General features: G+C 46.1%; 1 protein-coding gene across 3 annotated transcripts; it reads left to right on the top strand.

The window, feature by feature from the left end:
* Positions 1-5258: 5258 nt before the first annotated feature.
* LOC311314463 (flavin-containing monooxygenase 5-like) lies at positions 5259-20909 on the top strand. 3 transcript variants are annotated; one of them, XM_084444827.1, is made up of 10 exons: positions 5259-5307; positions 11671-11821; positions 15401-15589; positions 15685-15850; positions 17677-17819; positions 18292-18488; positions 18692-18839; positions 19133-19340; positions 19503-19575; positions 19740-20909. In XM_084444827.1, exons 2-10 carry the CDS (start codon positions 11690-11692, stop codon positions 20158-20160), a joined length of 1677 nt encoding a protein of 558 aa, XP_084300953.1. In that variant the 5' UTR covers positions 5259-5307; positions 11671-11689; the 3' UTR covers positions 20161-20909. The 3 variants fall into 3 exon arrangements, with proteins under 3 accessions (XP_084300953.1, XP_084300952.1, XP_084300951.1); XM_084444826.1 differs by lacking the exon at positions 5259-5307 and having other exon boundaries at positions 11415-11821; positions 15706-15850; XM_084444825.1 differs by lacking the exon at positions 5259-5307 and having other exon boundaries at positions 11415-11821.
* Positions 20910-21150: the final 241 nt, after the last annotated feature.

Raw genomic sequence — 21150 nt, 5'->3', positions numbered from 1 at the left:
GCCCGAATGAACGAACGCCGTCTGGGGGTCTAGCGCATCTTTTTCGCCGCTAAACCCCGCCAGCGGTCGGTCCCGAGAAAACTCCGAACAGGGCAGTACAGCCATAGCACTTGGCCTGGGCGCACACATCCCCTCTGTTAAAAACCCAACCGGTCTGTTTAGAACAGGGGCGGCGAGACCTGCCGTGGTCAAATCTGACTTTCTCACAGAGGACCCGGCGGCTCTAGCCGAATATATTACATTCGCTGAACCGGCGAGAGCTGCGCGCGTCACGTCTGCTCTCTTTGCAGGAAAAAACTCCGCGGCTCGAGTCGGTTTTTCAGCTGCGGCGAGACCTGCCATGGTCAATTCCGACTTTTTCACGGAAGACCCGGTGGCTCTAGCCGAATACATCACATCAGCTGAGCCGGCGAGCCCCGCGTGAGTCACGTCTGCTTTAGCAGGAAAAGACTCCGCGGCTCGAGCCGGTCTCCCAGCTGCGGCGAGACCTGCCGTGGTCAATTCTGACTCTTTCACAGAAGACCCAGCGGCTCTAGCCGAGAACATTACAGTAGTTGAAAAGGGAGGAGATGCGGACTGCACATTACAACCAGCTTGATAACGTTGCATCGTGTTTGTTTTATTGAACAGGGAAACTTGCTCACCGCCGCTCTTAACAGAGCGTGGTGTGGGCAAAACACAGTCACGCATCTTCACGCACCGTCAATAGGTGCGCCTCTTCCTACCCCAAGCCGGAGGCGGAGCGGTGGGCGCGCTTGAAGACGCCGGACCGGTCCCGGCACCCTGGGCGGGGTAGGCAGGGGGAGGTCGCGGGGGAGGAGCCGCGTGCGCAGTCCAGGAACCCGGGCGAGCCGGTCCATGGGCCGTAGCGGGGCGGGACCCCGTGGCAGGTTGTTTAGTCTTGTGTGTCCGCCGGCGCTTGCTCCCAGTCGCGGCAGCATCAGCCGGAGCACGCGGACGTGCCGGCACACTGCGCTCCCCCGGAGCCGCGAGGTGGCGAGCGAGGAGAAGCCGGTCCTGCTCCTGGCTGCGACACTGCTCCAGGATTTTAGACACAGCTGCCCCAAACAACCCCTCCCTACTGACCGGTGAGTTGAGGAGGACACTCTTGCTTTCCTCGCGCAGACGAGTCAGGGAGAGCCATAGGTGGCGCTGCTGCACCACCGACGTGGCCATCACTCCACCCAGACAGGAGGCGGAGATTCTCACAAGCTGAGCCACGGCTCCGGCGGCTTCGGCCATCTCCGCTCTCCTGTCTTCATCCATAGAGGGGGGGGTTTGCTCCGTAGCTAGCTGGCCGATGTAAATGGCCAGCATAGCAATGGAGGAGGAGGCAGCCACGGCCTGCGCGGCCAGAGAAAAACCTTTGTCGGCCAAGGACAGGGTTGTCTTGTCTTTGACGTCCGGCATGAGAGGCTTCCTGGCCGAGCCCCAGGCGGAGGAACCAGGCACCAGGACCGCTGCAATGTCGGGTTCCAGAGGAGGAGAGCCGATAGCTGCTACGTCAGTCCAGCCGGTTACCCTCGTAGCTCTGCTGAACTGGCGAAGCGGACCTCTGATGGCCAACGGCCGCTCCCATTCAGCCTCGACGAACGCCTCCAGGTCAGGCATAGCCGGCAGGAGACGAGGAGCAGGCTGAGAGGGACGCCCGTAGCAGACGGAGCTCCACAGTGGGAGCCCCGTAGTCGCAGCAACCTCCGGGACGGAGATACCGAGGTGATGCGCGGCTCTCTCCAGCAGCCGGGGCAGGTCGCGATCGAAGGAACCCCGCCCCGGGAAGGAGGCGCCACTAGCCGTAGTGGCTTCCGACGCAGAGAGAACCTCGTCTTCCCCGGAGAGCTCATCCTCATCATCCGTAGGCGCGAGGGAGGTAATCGGGGCCGCCGGTTGTTGCGGGGGCGCGCCGATGTCCTCGCCGACCAGCTGGACCAGACCTTCAGTCTCCAGCGGCGGCGGAGCGAAGAAATGCGCCCGGAGCATCCTCTCCATGGGGTCCAGGAGGGCGCAGATCTCGCAGGCGGGGGACGGAGCCAGACCCGCTCTGGCGTGCTGCGGCCCCAGACAGCGGAAGCAGAGGTGGTGTCCCACGTCGCTGTAGCGGGAGCCGCAGACACAGAAACGATCCGGCGGATCCATCGGCACCGGCAGGGGGTCATCTAGGGACGCCGCCAGGTCCGCTTGGGTCCGCTGAGTAGACATCTTCTGATCTTCTCCAGTAGCAATGCGAGCTGAAAATTTCGAAGGAGCAGATGTGCGGGCGTAGCCCGCTTATACAGTGGTGCACCGGACCTGGTTGGACACAGGTGCGTGTATGTTTTTTTCTTCAGTCAATGTAGCTAGCTGGGTTTCGCTAGCCAATAGGAGCTAGCCCTGTGGGGCGGAGCTCCACGAAATAGAACTGTAGGTCACTTGATTGAGTCAAGACCTCCTCTATGGGGGTAAATCAATGTCAAAAGTATTGTAAATGCACAGACTATGATTCCCACATATATATTATAATTTGTAAACACAGAACACAATCCACAAATAGAGTTCAAATCTGCAAACAAACTCCTCATGACCCACAAATATAAGAAGGTCGGTACCTTCTGGGGGTACTAAGCCTCATAGTGATTTTTAGCAAGGTATACATCTCTAGAGCTGGAAAAAATGTGATAGCATTGCAGTGCTGGTAGCTAAATCACATTTATCAGCTCATGAAGTTACCAACCCATTAAGATAAATTATGTTTTTAGACACTGGTGTATATCAGGTTTAGGCTCATGGTAAGGATTGGTATTGTGGTACATTAGTGGTATAGTCAATAGGTCAGTTGGTATTGTGGTACATTAGTGGTATAGGCCTATAGGTCAGTTGGTATTGTGGTACATTAGTGGTATAGGCCTATAGGACAGTTGGTATTGTGGTACATTAGTGGTATAGTCAATAGGTCAGTTGGTATTGTGGTACATTAGTGGTATAGGCCTATAGGTCAGTTGGTATTGTGATACATTAGTGGTACAGTATAGGCCTATAGGTCAGTTGGTAGTGTGGTACATTAGTGGTGTGGGCCTGTAGGTAAGTTGGTATTGTGAAACATTAGTCGTATAGGCCTACATGTCAGTTGGTATTGTGGTACATTAATTAATTATTGTACATTAATTGTACATTAATCCAGGTCACATCACAGTGAAAGAAAAGATCTGCTGTCAGGATGTGGAACTTTTGTCAGTCGGACTCAGAGCCTACTATGTCCCGAGAGAGTACTCGCACATAGTCGCCATTGTTGTTTACATCTCACCCTGCGCTGTGCCGGCAGTAGCGTGTGACGTCATCCACGAGACTGTCGCGAGAATACAGACTCAGCATCCTGATCAGGCATTCATCCTGATCTCAGGAGATTTTAACCATGTCAGCCTCTCCTCCCACCTTACTGGCTTTGTACAGTATGTCGACTGTCCCACAAGGGAAAATAAGACACTTGATCTGCTGTATGCAAATGCCAAGGAAGCATACACTTCCTCAGCTCTTCCACCAATAGGCAGGTCAGATCACAACCTGGTGAACCTTCAGCCCTGTTATAGGCCTGTGTCCTGAGACAGCCCATAATCACCAGGACATTCAGGAAGTGGACTCCAGAGGCCAGAGAGAGCATGCTATGAGTGCACAGACTGGGATGTACCTATCAAGCCAATATCTGGTGCAAAGCCTTAGAACCTGACCCTCAGCTGCCAAGCCCTTCTGATTGGGGCTGAGTGAAACAAGCAGGGATGGGATGACAGCCATTGTGGACCACCCTTCCTGAAGCTTCACAGAGCTGCTATGAGCTGATACATTGTGGGTGGGCCAGGGTTTGATTCCTGTTTGGGGACTTCAAATCATGTTATCTCTTTTCCTTCTCTCTGTTCCCGTTTCAGAAGGATGGGAGAGTATGTACGTGAACAAATGTCCCAAACCCTTAGGTCCCTCGGTGGTGTAGTGGGTTAAGCATCTGACTCCCACACTGGAGGCCAGGGTTGGATTCCCAGTTGGGGATGTTGAGAACAATGGGATTCTAGGCTCTTGCCTTTACTAGGGAAAACTCACAATTCTTAACTTTCTTTTCTTTTCCTTCCCTTATGCCCTGACCCAGTTGGTTTTCTTAGTGCCTTTTTGACTGATAGATCTTGGGACCCTAGAACAGCTATTATGGCACAAAAACCATCACCCCCTCCCCCTATTCAGAATGTACTGTTGGTGAAGTCCCACCACCACGGGACCCGAACAGTGTGCATGACCCCGCCCCCGCTCTCTGAAACCTAAACTGTCTCAGATTGTGCCTTTTCTGTAGACTCAGTGGAACGGGAGGGATTTAATCCACATAGCCTCTCGGGTTTTGGTAATAGTTCACTCTTAAACTGGAAGGGTATGGTACATGTTATTGTTGTGTTCTGTCCTGTCTTATGAGTGTCTCCCATTGTCTTTCATCAAAACTATGGAATTATTTAAAGACATGGACCTGTGCCGATTCGGCCGGAGGTCAGCCAGCTCGTCCATCGGGGACCCGCTGTAGTTCCGCTAGTCTTGTGTTATCTGGGTTTAGCAAAATAGCTAACGTTACAGGAATCATCAGTGTAACTGCTTTAGCCACTGACCGTTAATTAATGTTATGGAAGCTGCTGCTAGTTGTTGTGAGCTCATGAGCTAACTGGCTATCCCGCTCTTATTTTGCTGGATTAGCATTGGAACCATTGGAACAGATGTATCCAGGCGACAAGACCTATTTTAATTTCAGACATTATTTCATGTAATTTCAATTCACAGCTATTTCAGTGGCATGATTAGCTTCCGTCCTACCAGTCCTGAACAGAAACAAGCCAGCCACGCACATAAACCAGGCTGGACCTGGCCTGGTTTTGTGATAATTGCACCTGTTGTGATGTTCTGGTCTTTGCTGAGTGGTAGAAACGCTCGTCTTGTTGGAAGAAGATCGCAGATCCAACTAATGACAAGCTGCACTGACAACATGCGGAAAAAGGAAAAATCGATTAAATGTAATTTTATTATTTTCGAAATAAACTTTTTGTCTTGATAATAAACATAATTAATATATGTAGTTGTTAGGTTACAATGTGTTAGGTGACAATTTAATTGTATGACACATTATACCCGGTAATTATGTAAAATATGCCTACTCAAGTAAATACGGTAATAAGGTGCGGCCCCTGTCAAAGTCCATTTTGCACAATACAAGAAGCCCGCCGTCCACGAATTCATGTAGAATAGGCTACCGGTGTTGCTAAGAGGGCGTTTCTTTGCTGCAGACTGAATCCGTAAGAATCGTAGCAGGTAAGACACATGTAAACTAATGGAATTAGTGTCACTTTTTTATGCATTATAGACAGGGCTGCCAAGTTTGACCAAAAACTTGGAGTGAGATGTATCCCCTTCCCCGCAGTGTTGCCAACTCTTCAGTAAGGTATTGGCTGTCCCAGAATTAAGTCGCTAGAAGTAGCTAGATTGCGGTGTGTGTGTGGGGGGGGGGGTGAAAATACATACGAACTATTTACATAATTTACAAACTTTATTTATTTTTTGCTGTATAACAGTAGCTTTTTTCTTTTTTTCTACAGTGCAACCCTAGTAGCCTACATCAGCCATGTGATGATGATGGGCATGGGAAAAACAATCAAACTATTTACTTATTGACAAACTTGTTTTTTTGTTGCTGTATAACATTATCTTTTTTCTTTTAAACAACGTAGGTCTGTAAAGCAAAAAAAGTTTTCTCTCGTCGTGATAGGCTCTGTGTACCAGCTCCACTACTTCCTGAAAGTCACTTGGCTTCTTTATTTCCTGTCCTATATGATTGGATTGTGATTAATCAGGTGTGCACTGGGTCTGCCTCACACCTGATTAATCACTTAATCCAATCATATAGGACAGGAAATAAAGATGCCAAATGACTTTCAGGAAGTAGTGGAGCTTGTGCACAGAGCCTATTCGTGAGCTGAGCTCGCTTCCTTGTCAACACAATAATTCCCCAAATGACCAGAAAAAGTAGCTAGATTTGTCGCTAGTCAATTTTCATGAAATAAGTCGCCAGGGGAGTCTGGAAAGTCGCTAAATTGGCATCACTGCTTCCCCGTTAATTTTATTGTCGGGCGAGTTGTTGACGGGGGGGGGTTGATTGATCATTTTTATTGTGATTGTCGCGCGAGTTGTTGACCGGGGGGGGGGCTTTTGCCCTGAATTCTGCACCTTTGGTCGTGAGGCGGGGTTCGTTCGTTCCACCCGATCCCCCCTGGCTATGGGCCTGTAGCCTAGTATGTAGGGGTTGGTCATTTCTCCGCGTGAGAATTGTTAAGTGTGGCGTGTGAGCGTGAGAAGAGGCTGAAATGCGTGTCTCACGCTCAATGCGTGAGACTCGCAGCCCTGAGATTATGTGACGCAAAGTATTTAAATTTGCCTAGAACTTTTGCGAGTAGACTAATCTGGGATCCACATGCAGGCTGCCTAGTTCCCTAAGGTTGTTTACCACTTTTATTCGACAGTGATGGGGCGACACCATGTGGTGAAACAAGGTTTTGCGACATAAGCTTCTGTAGGCCTCATTGTACAGTACTGTATTGGTACTGTATAGCAGAGGTGGGACAAAGTCATTGATTTGCAAGTCCCAAGTAAGTCTCAAGCCGTTGTCCTCAAGTCCCAAGTCAAGTGCCAAGTCAAGTCACAAGTCAACAGTGGGAAGTCAAGTCACAAGTCCTAAACTTCCAAGTCCTTTCGAGTCCATTTAAAGCAATAATATCCAGCTGCAGCCGTGCAGCCGCCTGGTCCAGGTTATAATTATAGCCGCTAAGCACATGTAGTCATGTCTACTGTTAACGATAATGAGCCAGCCTCGGTTTCGAAAAACTGGATCCTTCTCGACAATTCGCCTGCCGCTTCTTAATAGCATACTTTTTATTTGGGTTTGGGTAGGGCTGTCCCCTGAAAGTCGACGAGTAGAATCGTCAGTCCGAGACCCTCAAGTCGAGTTGAGATTCTTGAAGTCGAGCATTTTTTTGTTTTTTTTGCTCCACTGTCAAGATGCGCTGATGGGCTCTCACCTGCCTTGTGATTTAGTCCTGACAGGCAAATCATTCATTTTAGACCTAGGCTATTACTGTAGCCGTCTGTTGTGTAGTAAGGAGACTTAAGACTGATATAGCGGAAGAAGGTAGGAATCCTCCCCTCCGCTGTGCGCCTAGCCTAGGCTACTGTCTGCCAGCATTCACGCACATTTCCCAAACGGACTATCACAACACACAACTGCTTTCCTACATCAATCTTTTTGTATTAACTGAGATATCCGCTGGGAAAAATATTTTTCCCATAGACAGATTGAGCTCTAACGTCTAACGACAGCCCAAACAGTTGTTGACTGCTGCTCAATGCATGAGCCTATTCACGCACGCTTTCAAATGCGCAGTTAAGGAGACTCGTCAAATAGCCCAACCTTAATATAGGCTATGGGAAACTGCATAAAAACATGGGAGCATCAGAAGTAGTTGGACAATGTGGGCTAGATGATTCATGTTTAGCAAGAACCAGGCCAGGTCACGCCTGGCTTATGTGTATTGGCTGGCTTGTTTCTGTGCGGGACTGGCAGGACGGTAATGTCCGATAAATAAAGATGGGTCTTGTCACCTGGGCACATCAGTTCCAATGCTTCCAATGCTAATCCAGCACAATGAGAGCGGGATAGCCAGTTAGCTCATGAGCTCACAACAACTAGCAGCAGCTTCCATAACATTAATGGTAGCGGTCAGTGGCTAAATCAGTTACACTGATGATTCCTGTAATGTTAGCTATTTTGCTGCAATGGGTTCAACTTTTGTTTCTGGATAAAGGTGACTTTGCTGTTTTGCACTTCCCTTTAGGTGGTGAATAAGTAGACCAAAGACACAGTGGGTTATTTGGACATCTACTAGGATCTTGATATTATATTGATATGAAGATATGAAAATAAAATATTTGCCATTAGAAGTAAATTGTAATTAAAATGGTTCTTAGCTAAGTAACCTAAGTAGGCAGACTTGAAAGGTCAATTGTAATAATATCATGAATGAACAATTGTAAACATAGTACTCAACAGAATAGGTAATACGCAAGTCTTGATTTAAACTTTTCCTAAATGCTTTATTAAACATACAGACATGCACATTAAAACTAGCCATAAGTTGCTATTTTGCATGTGCTCTCAGGACATGTTGTGGTTGTGACCATCTTTGTAAGGAAGAGAGGCATGTAATGCACATGTATACAGTAGTACAGAGTCAGTTGTCTATTGTATAGTGGTGTTCAATTGCTCAAGTGTTGTCAGGTGTTGGTTCGAGTGTTCGAGTGTACAGTGATGCATAGTCAGTTGTCTATTGTATAGACAAGGTGTCACATGTTCACTTGTTGGTCCAGGGGATAGCATGTGTGCCATTGTTATAATTAGAGTGAGGGTCTATGTATAGTACAACCAGAGTACTATAAACAACTGACTCTGCACCACTGTACACTCGAACCAACACCTGACAACACTTTAGCAATTGAACACCTCGTCTATACAATAGACAACTTACTCTGCACTACTGTACAGTATACTTGACATGTTATGTAATTGCACTGCCTGTATCATGGACACAGTCACAGCCATCCATGCTCAGATACTGCTGTCTGGCCATGTTCTGTCCGGGTGGGGCTTGCACCTGAAGACCATCTTTGGGAGGGCTGGACATCAGCGTTGCACAGCAGCCGACACCTGACTGATGTTGCATCACGGTTTTCTCTGGCCTCAACCACACCAGGCATCCCAGCATCAAAGCTGCAACCGAACAGAAGGGAGATGGTGCATTAAAATAGTGCATTAAAATATTGGCCACAAATAAAATACAACCATACCATGTCCATAAAATGGAATCGCTAATACATGACAATGATAATTACCTGAAGTGCTGGTAACTCAATGTTTGGGAGCTTTTTGAAATAGCTACTCAGATGCTGGTGCCAGTTGTAGCTTTCAACAAGCACTGTGCCGTCCTCAAGTCCGACAAGCTGTGGGATGTTGACTTTCTTCACAGGAGCGCTGTCTCTCACCACCCCAGCAATGTCAGTAAAAGTCTCCACTCTGGTCTTCCTATAGTGGTGCTTGATCAAGCCAAAGCACCAGTCAGAGGCAAACTTGGTGTGGCCTGCAATCAGGAAGTGTAGGTCCAGCTTCAGGTGAAGCTTGTGCATGGTCTGCCAAGCACAGTACCACAGCACAAAGTTGTTCTTGTTTTGTCCACTGCAGTTGTCACAATGAAGGTCCACATGTGTTTCTCCAACTCCATAGTTGTTGAAGAAACGTAGTTGATGACTGCATTGCTGTTCTTGACGCCATCCCTTTGTCGATCAGGTAGTTCACTTGCTTTTATGGTACCTAAACAGAAAAAAAAGCTCAATTAATGAACAGAAATACTAATCAGAAGCCATATTACAAGAAATTCCTAACTTGCAGATCCCATCATAATTGTAGGTTATGGGTTACGATTTGCTTAACACCTACTGGAGAAAAACATCCTCTCTTAATCCCTTCACTTTAAACTTAAGACATAATTACATACATGCAGGGGTCAACATTAACTTTTTAACTCACCAGCCAAATGTCTGGTAGATGAAAAATGGTACCCGCCAAACCTTTTTTTCCCCAGCCAAAAATAACATTTATATGAAGCCTGTTTTGTGTCGCGTAGACATACAGTACATTTAAGCTGCATAATAACATGATATGGTGGTGAATAGTTGTCAGAGCAGATTCCCGGTGCCACAGCACAGGTGGTGTTGTAGTCCTATCCCCAACTGAAAATATAGATCTAGTGATTAGTCAACCCATTGCTAAATCACAAACTACTAAGCTATCCCATAGGAATGAGCCTATAACCATACCAGCTGGGCAAGTTGACTTTGCTAGCTACCTAACCTAGCCCTTATGATATTGCCCTGCTCGATTGCTGTGCAACATATCAACTGACCAGTTGTAAAATGTATTTCACAACACTGGTTATTCTACTCACGAGACAGTCCCAGTCAGCTGACTTTGCTTGCTGTGTGAATAGTTTTGCTACGTACGTTGTGAGGCAAGTGTTGGTGACAAGGACTAGCTAGCTTGTAGTAGCTAACCTTAGCCAAAGCACTTTGAGAGAACGTGCACAGTATCTCCAACTCCTCGGGCCTTGAGTTGGGTAGCTAACACTAGCTAGCGTGTAGCTTGCACTAGCTAACGTTAGCTAGCTATCATTGGGCTTCATTTCCTGAACTTAGCTTTAGCTTAGCGTGCAGCCAGGTTATGGGTTACTGTTTATTTCAGATATTACTCTACATTTCAACTAGCCCTTCTCAGTCCCGTTGTCGCATTCCGCTCGCTCATGCCAGACAACAGTCTGGCCTAGTTTACAAGTGTCAGATAAACATGAAACTTCACTTACCTCAGCAAAATGGTCTATTTTAACAAATGCTGGGTTTTGAAGCCTCGGCGCTACCAATAAATAACTTATTTAGATGCGTTCTGTCCGAATGAAATTATTTTTCTTATTAATTATTCACTTCTTCTATGGTGGTGGCAATGCTTTGAAGCTTCAACCCAGCATTTCTTAAAATAGACCCTTTTGCTTAGGTAAGTGAAGTTTCATGTTTATGACACTTGTAGGCTAAATATGAGCGCCTCTCCTAACTAGGCCGACACCGATTTATTTTGACGGAAAAGTGAATGGACCAGCAAAGGACTGTTGTCTGGCATGAGCGAGCGGAATGCGACAATGGGACTGAGAAGGGCTACATTTCAACCAGACATTCCAGTGTAACCAGGTAGTCAAAATAACTTACCTGATATAAAATGGGCACCGCAAAAGCAGGCATTTCTGATGATTTCCTCAGTCCAGTCCGTACGCTTAATTAATTTCGTCTGTCTTCCTCTGCTACTGTTTCAAGAATGCGCGCGCATAGGCTACTTGTGCTGACTAGGCTGTAAAAGGGTCTATAATTAACAAATATGACCCACGCTCGTTACATAACTTCTACAACATCCAGTGACAAAATATGTCATGGTACACCACACCAAGGATTGAACTCACAACCTTCGCGGTGATAGGCAGCGCACTATCCACTCGGCCACTATCCACTCGGCCACCACTGACCTGGGAATTCTGTGGAGTCTTTTGGTTTTGATGTTCTGGGACCACTGCCTCTTGTGGTAACAACATAGAACTGCAGGTCAACAACAAGACGGAAAGAGGAAGGGAGCAACAAATGGGATTCCCTCTTCTTGGTGTGTCGACTTACAGCCGGAGGAACGAATCGTCGAATCTCTGGTTTGAATAGGCGAATCAGATTCGACTCAATTCAGAGTCGGGGACAGCCCTAGGTTTGGGGGAAAGTATCAAGTAATTTCAAGTCAAAAGGCCCAAGTCCGAGTGAAGTCACGAGTCATTGGTGTTAAAGTCCAAATCAAGTTACAAGTCTTTTGACATGTCAAGTCTAAAGCCATCAAATTCATGACTCGAGTCTGACACGAGTCCAAGTCTGTACACCTCTGCTGTATAGGTTGTGATCCGATGACCCAGCTCCTGTCCTCCCCTGTTCTAGATAGCGCATGTATTTACAGATGTATGTCCACAAATACTCCAGAAAACATTTCCTCCACAGACATAGGTCTACAGGCAGGATGACCCGGCGTGTGGCAGTGATCGGAGGGGGGAGCTCAGGTCTGGTCTGCATCAAGACCTGTCTGGACGAGGGGTTGGAGCCTGTGTGCTTCGAGAGCAGTGATGACATTGGGGGACTGTGGAGGTTCAAGGTGAGTGATAACCAGCCAATGGGGTGCCTTGAAGCTAAACCTCCCCAGTTTTGCATATTTCCTGTACTGTATCTTTCATAATTTATGACATTTGTTATTTGATGTTGCTGCAGCTGATGATAATGTTGATGATAGCGGTTTTTGTTATTGTTGATTGTTACGGCGCCCCCTAAGGGTCGGAGGACCAGGGCAACCAACATTAAAACAGACCGGTCAAGTGAGGGCACAGACACACAAACACAGTTTTTAGGTGTAAAACCAGATATTTATTTACACCAACTCAATTACAGCAACATAGGGAACGAAAAGGTTACTAAGGGTGGCACCAAATTAAATACATAATACAAACTGAAAACCCACCACCAATTTAACAGGTGCTCAAAGATGTTACGGCGCCCCCTAAGGGTCGGAGGACCAGGGCAACCAACATTAAAACAGACCGGTCAAGTGAGGGCACAGACACACAAACACAGTTTTTAGGTGTAAAACCAGATATTTATTTACACCAACTCAATTACAGCAACATAGGGAACGAAAAGGTTACTAAGGGTGGCACCAAATTAAATACATAATACAAACTGAAAACCCACCACCAATTTAACAGGTGCTCAAAGAGCACCCCTAAATACATGGGGTGGTGCCACCACTAAACTGAGGAAGTAAACAAAATAACTACATGAATGTAAATGTAAACCCATGGGTATCTAAACTTAACCTAAACGTTTCCCTATGAGCCAGAACTACAAATACAAAAATAAGCTGGTTAAACTAAACAGAGTGTAACTAAGAGAACCAATAAACAACTGAACATAACTAAAAGACTCTAAAACAAGACAAAGCACAAACAGAACAAAACTACCCACCCAACACCTGGCCCTGCCACAGCACAGGCGAGAGAGCCCAGAACTAAAAAACAGGAAGGCTTTTATTGGGAAGGAAATGGATGATGATTGGTTGATTGGTGATGACTGCTGATGAATGGGGATTTGAACCAGGTGAGCTCTTCAGCTGAAAAGAAATGTTAAATGGAGAACACAAGGGGGAGACAAAAACCAATAACAAGACACCAAAACATTAACCCAAACACAACCAAAAATGTAGGCCTACATACCCATTACCATAAAACACATACTGGACGTAACACCTCCCCCCAAAAAGAAGTCAGCCTAGCTGACGACACAATCAACCACCTTCCCTAATAAACAATACTCCCCCGCCCTCACAAATCAGGCGCGAGAAAGAGCAAGCACATTCTCTGAGCCTCTTATGACCGACGACCAAAAAAGGTGGCGCCGGTACAATCGCCCGGTCCCGTGTCCGACACGGCACCTCCAGAGAGGTGTGATTAAGGGTTCATGTCCCTTCGTGGTGGCCAGTCATTTGCCTGCTGACGTTTCAGCATAAAGCAATCCGCTTCAAGGTGCCCCACTCGGTGACAATAATTACATTTGCGGGTCTCACGCTCCGCGTTAGAGTGGGCAGACGAGGAGGAAGACGCACTACCTGGAGCTGTAAACCTATTGGTCGGGGTAGATGCAGGAGGACCGCGGCTATCTGACCGAACAGTCCCAAACGTGTGTTTGTGCGTCAATACAAATTCGTCTGCGAGTACTGTAGCCTCTGCCAATGTTCCAACCTTCCGCTCGTTTAGATATATCACCAAGCGGTCAGGCAGACAGTTTTTAAACTCTTCTATCAGGATTAATTCTGAAAGAGTCGCAAAGGTATCTACTTTACTAACTTCATACCAACGCTTGAAGTAAACCTCCTTCTCTCGACCGAATTCAGCAAACGACTGGCTAGACGTTTTTCTGTGATTCCTGAACTTCTGTCTATAGGCTTCAGGAACCAATTCGTAGACACGCAGCACAGCTGCCTTAATTAGATCATACTTTAGACTGTCATCCAAGGACAATGTACCTAAAGCTTCCTGTGCCTTTCGGGTCAGTTTACTCTGTAACACCAGGGCCCATACATCAGTAGGCCACTTGTGTGACTTGGCTATGCGCTCAAACGCATTGAACCACGCCTCAACTTCAGTCTCACGGAACTGAGGCACCAAAACAAGGTTTTTGCTAACGTTAAAACCTCCGGGCCTAACCTCGCTCCTAACTGTAAGCTCCAACTCCATTCTCTTAAGCCGGATCTCTTTCTCTGCAGCAATGTCCAGCTCCATCTTCCTCATGGCTAGCTGGTGAGCATACTCCCTTTCTTTAGCTTCAAGCTGTAGATGAGCCAACTGTAATCTATATTGGAGATCACCACTCCCTTCAATAGGAGCAGTAAGAGTAGGCTTAGCCTCTGGGGGTCCAACATCAGGTGCCCCACTCACACCAGTGGGCACTTCCTCCTCTCTCTCCCCATCCTCAGACTCAGACAGAGAACAGGAGGTAACATCCACAGATGCCCCTTCAGGTGCACTCAAGTACCTCTGCTCAACCAGGACATGAATCACTGCCTCCTGCAGCTCAGACAGCTTCAGGCCCCTAGACAGTGACACCAAGATGAGCAGCAACATCAATCAAATCCTGCTTCCTGCAGAGGTCAATCTTTTCCCAAGAGGGACTGAGAAGAAACTCCTCAATATCAAACTCACTCATCTTGAACCCAAGGAAAAACCAAAATGGTAACCAGCACTACCTGACCAGCCTATGCTACGCGTGACCTGTACACCAACAATTGACCCAGTCTGTTGTCACAAACAGGGATCAAAATATCCCGGACGAGCCCCCATTTAATGTTACGGCGCCCCCTAAGGGTCGGAGGACCAGGGCAACCAACATTAAAACAGACCGGTCAAGTGAGGGCACAGACACACAAACACAGTTTTTAGGTGTAAAACCAGATATTTATTTACACCAACTCAAAATTACGGCAACATAGGGAACGAAAAGGTTACTAAGGGTGGCACCAAATTAAATACATAATACAAACTGAAAACCCACCACCAATTTAACAGGTGCTCAAAGAGCACCCCTAAATACATGGGGTGGTGCCACCACTAAACTGAGGAAGTAAACAAAATAACTACATGAATGTAAATGTAAACCCATGGGTATCTAAACTTAACCTAAACGTTTCCCTATGAGCCAGAACTACAAAATACAAAAATAAGCTGGTTAAACTAAACAGAGTGTAACTAAGAGAACCAATAAACAACTGAACATAACTAAAAGACTCTAAAACAAGACAAAGCACAAACAGAACAAAACTACCCACCCAACACCTGGCCCTGCCACAGCACAGGCGAGAGAGCCCAGAACTAAAAAACAGGAAGGCTTTTATTGGGAAGGAAATGGATGATGATTGGTTGATTGGTGATGACTGCTGATGAATGGGGATTTGAACCAGGTGAGCTCTTCAGCTGAAAAGAAATGTTAAATGGAGAACACAAGGGGGAGACAAAAACCAATAACAAGACACCAAAACATTAACCCAAACACAACCAAAAATGTAGGCCTACATACCCATTACCATAAAACACATACTGGACGTAACATTGATGATGATGATGCTGTTGTTGATAATGATGGTGATGATGATAACAGTACTGTTGTTTATCTGACCATCCCTCCCCAGGAGAGCCCAGAGCCTGACAGGGCCAGTATTTACCACTCTGTCATCATCAACACCTCTAAGGAGATGATGTGTTTCAGTGACTTCCCCATTCCCGCCCACTTCCCCAACTACATGCACAACTCCCTCATCATGGACTACTTCCGCATGTACGCAGACCACTTCCAGCTCACCAAGTACATACGCTTCCAGGTGAGGCCGTTATCACACAGGTTCAGCCAGGTTGCTGAGGCAAACAACCTCACCCTCTGGGTTGGAGAAATACAAACATTCTGTCTGTCTGTCAGACGTCCGTCCTCCGGGTGCAGCAAAGGCCAGACTTCTGTCGATCAGGCCAATGGGAAGTGGAGACGGAGAATAGAAATGGAGAGAGGGAGAGACACATTTTCCATGCTGTGATGATCTGTTTAGGACATCACTGTCACCCCAACCTGCCCCTCCAGGACTTCCCAGGTATGTGTGACCTCATGCACCATTCACCACAGCAGATACCACACTACTGCATTTCCTTGGGCTGCCATGTTCAAAAGCGTTGTCCTAGATAGGGAAGAAGGTGCTACCTGAGATGAAGGCCGTGTCTGCAGTATCCAGTTCCATACAGATCTGGCACCTGGTTACTTATTCAGGCAGTTACATAACGTCACCAGGATAGGTTTGAACTAGACTTTGAACTGCATTCGAGTTTTATCATATTGTAATCATTATTCATTAGACCATGTTTAGCCTACTGTGGCGTAAGATCACAGTGCTCGAGGTTCATGGTGACAGAGCGATAAAGCTACATTGTAATGAAATGAGCAGCAGGTCAAGCCAGGATTCAGCTGTATATCAACCCTTACCAAGTTCAAGGCTAATGTTCCCATTTGCTTTTCAGGTACCCTAAGGTATCAAAATGTTGAAGAGTATAGAAACACAGTGAGAGAAGAGTAAGATTAACCCACACATGCCTTCAGATATTCAAACCTATTATACCGTTTCTAGCTTTTAATAGAGATTAGTAAATGAGGACTAGTCGCGACTTAAGAAAAACGCCCCAATAAGGTCTATAAACTATTGGCATGGTCTTAACAAATATATTTACTAGCCTTTAAATAGTGATTTGTTACTCACTTCTAAACAGTTATTAATTTGTGTTTAGATGGGCAGTGGCATTGCACAATTCTTCAGGGCCCGATATCTATCTAACCCAATAATAGAGTGATATGGTATAGACATCGCATTTAGAAATGAGGTACCGTTGGATTCCTTGGCTCAGGCCAAGTTCAATTACGTCATTTTCTACCACATTTCTACCATTTTGAATTTTCTGAAAAACACTTTTATCTCCTTCTATGAATTTTCACCAATGTGCACGAAACTCGGTAGGAACAATCTATAGACTAATGTCTACAAAAGGCTTACAGGGATTTGTGATTTTTGGAAGTGTTCGCCCGTTACAGCTAATCGAAATTGGCAGCTGAACAGAACTTACCTTAAAGGAGTAGTAAAGGGAAAATGCATGTTTAGCCCTGTTTTAAGGTTACTTATGATCATATACAATGTTTCAGATCAAAACGTTGACAAAACTAGCACTTTTGAGAAAGTCTGATAATTGCTCTACCACCGTTTTGGTCATACAATGGATGTGGGTGGGCACCTTGAAAAATCTTTGAAAAACATGTTAAAATCTCGATTTCAAAGACAAGAAGCTCACCGAGGGGGTAATTGGTGTCCGTTGGTGTTCTGACATCAAATTCGCCGCTGTAGGGTTTTATTGATCATTTTATGAAATCCATTGACTTGTATTGACGCGAACGTTGTAGATATGTAGATCAATCCGCAGAGGGGATTCAGGAAGTGGAACTACTTACGGTAGCTATTGTTATTGTTTATGTTGCTAGGCTACCTAGTTTGCGGAGGTTTACACACGTATGTGCTGCAACTAAATAGTTCTATGCTAAATATTTTAAAAAGCCTTTCCAGATGAACTAGAATCTTACTTTATGGCGAATTATATGTCAGAACGCCAACTAACACCTCGGTGAGTTTCTTGTCTTTGAAATTCAGAGTTTAACATGTTTTTTGAATGATTTTTCACGGTGCCCATCCACATCCATTGTTTGACCAAAACGGTGGTAGAGCAATTCAGACTTTCTCAAAAGTGCTAGTTTTGTCAACGTTTTGATCTGAACCATTGTATATGATCACAAGTAACCTTAAAACAGGGCTAAACATGCATTTTCCCTTTACTACTCCTTTAAACCCTAAACTACAGTGACTCCATTCTTTCTGTCTTCCAGGCATTGACACTTTCAAGGGGAAGTTCTTCCACAGTCGGGACTACAAGACTCCAGAGGAGTGGAGAGGGAAAAAGGTGGTGGTCATAGGCATTGGGAACTCAGGAGGGGACATCGCCGTGGAGCTTAGCAGAGTCACCAAACAGGTAACAGTGGAGGCTCCAGTCAGCAAGGCTTCAGTCCCGCTGCACTTAAGAAATCTGACCCTGCTGTTGTTTTGTCCAGAAATATTAATATGATCGGACACAAAAAGTCCAATGTTTTCTCAAGGAGAATAGACACAATGTAAGAAGAGGAGAAGTTTGCTGTGACCAAGTTTGCTGTGTGCATAGTTATTTATCCTCCAAAATGTCATAAACGCCACCACCACTTGCAACCTCAAGAGATGAGGCAGTCGTTGCTAAATCATTACGATAAATTAGGTTTGCATTAACTACATCTGCTCTCTCAGAAGAGTCTTGCCTGTCATTGTTGAGTGTGGCAGCTGCGCGTCTGGATATGGATTCAATCTGTCTGTCTGTCTGTCTGTCTATCTAACAATCAATCAATCAATCAACCAGTTACTGTATGTGTCATGGAACATTTATGTTGGCTTTCTTCTGTGGCTTCCCTCCCCAGCTGTTCCTGAGCACCAGGCGGGGAGCGTGGATCCTGAACCGCGTGGGGGATGATGGTGTCCCTTTGGACATGTTGTTCAACCGGGTGGTGAAGCTGATCAATAATGTCCTACCCTTTAGTATGATCTGCTCCCTAGTGGAGAGCAGACTCAACAAGAGATTCAACCACAGCCTTTACTCCTTGCAGCCAAAACATAGGTGTGCACATCTACAGTATTGAAGTTACACTTACTTGGCTTTTCTTCCTCTCTGGTACTGGAAGGACCACTCAGATAAGGAGTTGTTAGGCCCTTATACCGGTCTTAATGTAAATACCTGTGACTTTTGCGCATAAAAAAGCATTTTGTATTGAATTTCTCCTACCCCTCTAAGACTACCTGTTCATGTTCTGTTTATCCCAGGCTATTCAGCCAGCATCCCACAGTGAACGATGAGCTGCCCAACCGTATCCTGTCAGGGACGGTGCAGATAAAGCCCAACATCCGGAGGTTCCTGGGCTCCAGCGTGGAGTTTGACGATGGGACAGTGGAGGATGATATTGACCTGGTGGTATGTAACCTTAGACTAGCCCCACGCACACACACACCGTCCTCTCCCACACACACATATGCTGACTTCTGGTTGATCCGTGCTCCGGTATACTATGCTATACTCTGATGATCACCGTCTTCTCATTTATTTATGAGTTTTTGGTGACTGTTTTGGGGGACTTTCTGGTGATTGGCTGATCCTGGATGGACAGCTGTGGCTGCAAAAATTGGAAACTTACACACAAATGCATGTACACACACATACACACACACACACGCACACAAACTCATTCCCTCTCCTCATTTCTCCAGGTGTTTGCCACAGGGTACAGTTTCTCCTTCCCCTTCCTGGCCTCCCAGGTGCTTTCTGTAACAGAGAACAAGGCGTCTCTGTACAAATATATGTTCCCTTCGGGGTTGGAGCACCCCACACTGGCTGTTATAGGGCTGGTGCAGCCGTTAGGAGCCATCATGCCCATCGCAGAGATGCAGGCCCGATGGGCCACACGGGTTTTTAAAGGTAAATAGCATATTTAATTCTGTGTGTTCACACTCTTTTTCACCCTAGAACTCAGCTCAACGACTCTCTCAACCTCACTACTCTGTAGTAAAATGAGCCTTGCTTATTCAAGTTCATTCACTTGTTTTGTCCGACCCTGTCCAACATCTCTGCTACACAAAGGGTTGAACAAGCTTCCTTCAATGGCTGGCATGCTGAATGACATAAGGTTCAAGGAGGAGAGCATGGCTAAAAGGTACTGCACACCTTTATTTTGTCATTCAATTATATGTTATTTATAATTACACTTAATGGTCTGTTAGACCTTCAGATCTGTAAACACCACCGATAAAACAGCTAGGGGAGGTAGCTAGCCAGTGGTAGATTTTAGACCAAACCTAACCCTCCTCTCTGTTGCAGGTATGTTACCTCCCATAGGCACACCATCCAGGTGGACTACATCACATACATGGACGAGATAGCATCTGAGGTGGGGGCCTGTCCCAACATCCTGGGGCTTCTGCTAAAGGATCCTAAGTTGGGTCTCAAAGTGTCTCTGGGTCCCTGCACCCCATACCAGTACCGTCTGACCGGGCCGGGCCAGTGGGCCGGGGCCCGCCAGGCCATCTTCACACAGTGGGAGCGGATGGCCCGGCCCATGAAGACCAGACCCTTGGATCTCCCTCCTCAGCACTCCTCCACCCTGCCGCTGCTCCTCCTCTCCCTGTCAGCTGCTGGCCTGGGCCTGGCTGCTTACTACAGTAGGAACGGCCCCCCAGCCTTCCTACAGGACCCCACTGCACTGCTGGAAAGGATAAAGGTCTACCTGCCAGTGACCTAAGAGGACCTCCTATCTCTAATCGTCCCGAATGCAAATTGCAGAAATGCTAGCTGCCACTTACTGACTTACTAATTCACTTCGTTCTCTGTTGATAAATGTGCCTGTTTGTTGTTATGAAATATAATGTGTGTACAATTTGAGCTCAGCAAAAGTTAAATAACCAACGTAAAGTACCAGGTGAAGAGCCAAGCACCAAAGATAAGCAGGTTCCTGACACTTCTTATGAATCACTGTACCTCACAAAGACCAAAGTTACTGCAGTATGACATGTGATGCAAGGGGACATTGTGTTCCATAAAGCACATTTTTCACTAGATACAACTGCAAAGTGTGTACCACATTTTCACTTAATTTCTAGTCTTTTAATTAAGAGTGAATACATTATTTTCCTGTATAGTATGCTCTTGCTGCTCGTTTTATTAACCTAAATTTTTGTGTTACAAGTTCATGTGATTCATTGCCTTATTCAAGGTTTAGACACCAATCCTCTTTGGATTTATCCTATTTCATGGACTAATCTCACTTTTGAATGGTGTCTTTTAATGTTGGCCCCATTAGCCATATTGGGGAACTGGCTCCTCGGTCCCCATCTTGTAGTGCATAGTGTTTCTCAACATTTCATTTGATCATACCCACAGCAGGGGTATCATTAAGGGGTGAGATGGGGGAATGATTCAGGGGGGCCCAGCTTGGATGGGGCACAGAAAACCAGCCGCAGTTTAACAATATATTATAAGGATATTATAATATATTTTTCAGGGGGCCCGATTGCTTTTGTTAACCACAAATAAAGATCAGATTCAAACTTAAGTGCATATTGTGCTCAATGTGCTGTCGTTTTGAATGGTGTGTGGATGTTGGCTATTGAGATTAGGCAAGGATCATACTTTCCAAACTGATGAGTTGAGCAGTGGTCTAACGTTACACTCACTAATCATGAAGATGACGAGCTGTAGAGCTAGTCGCCTAACCAAAGCACTCCAGTAATCA

This window comes from Borostomias antarcticus, assembly GCF_949987555.1.
Source record: "Borostomias antarcticus genome assembly, chromosome: 10".
Lineage (NCBI taxonomy): Eukaryota > Metazoa > Chordata > Actinopteri > Stomiiformes > Stomiidae > Borostomias > Borostomias antarcticus.
This window is presented reverse-complemented; position numbering and strand designations above follow the sequence as displayed.

Coding starts and splice junctions, on each gene's coding strand:
- LOC311314463 (XM_084444825.1), top strand. CDS start 11,618: ATGTATTTACAGATGTATGTCCACAAATACTCCAGAAAACATTTCCTC. Junction 11,822..15,400: donor GGGGACTGTGGAGGTTCAAG/GTGAGTGATAAC, acceptor ATCCCTCCCCAG/GAGAGCCCAGAGCCTGACAG. Junction 17,820..18,291: donor TTAGCAGAGTCACCAAACAG/GTAACAGTGGAG, acceptor TTCCCTCCCCAG/CTGTTCCTGAGCACCAGGCG.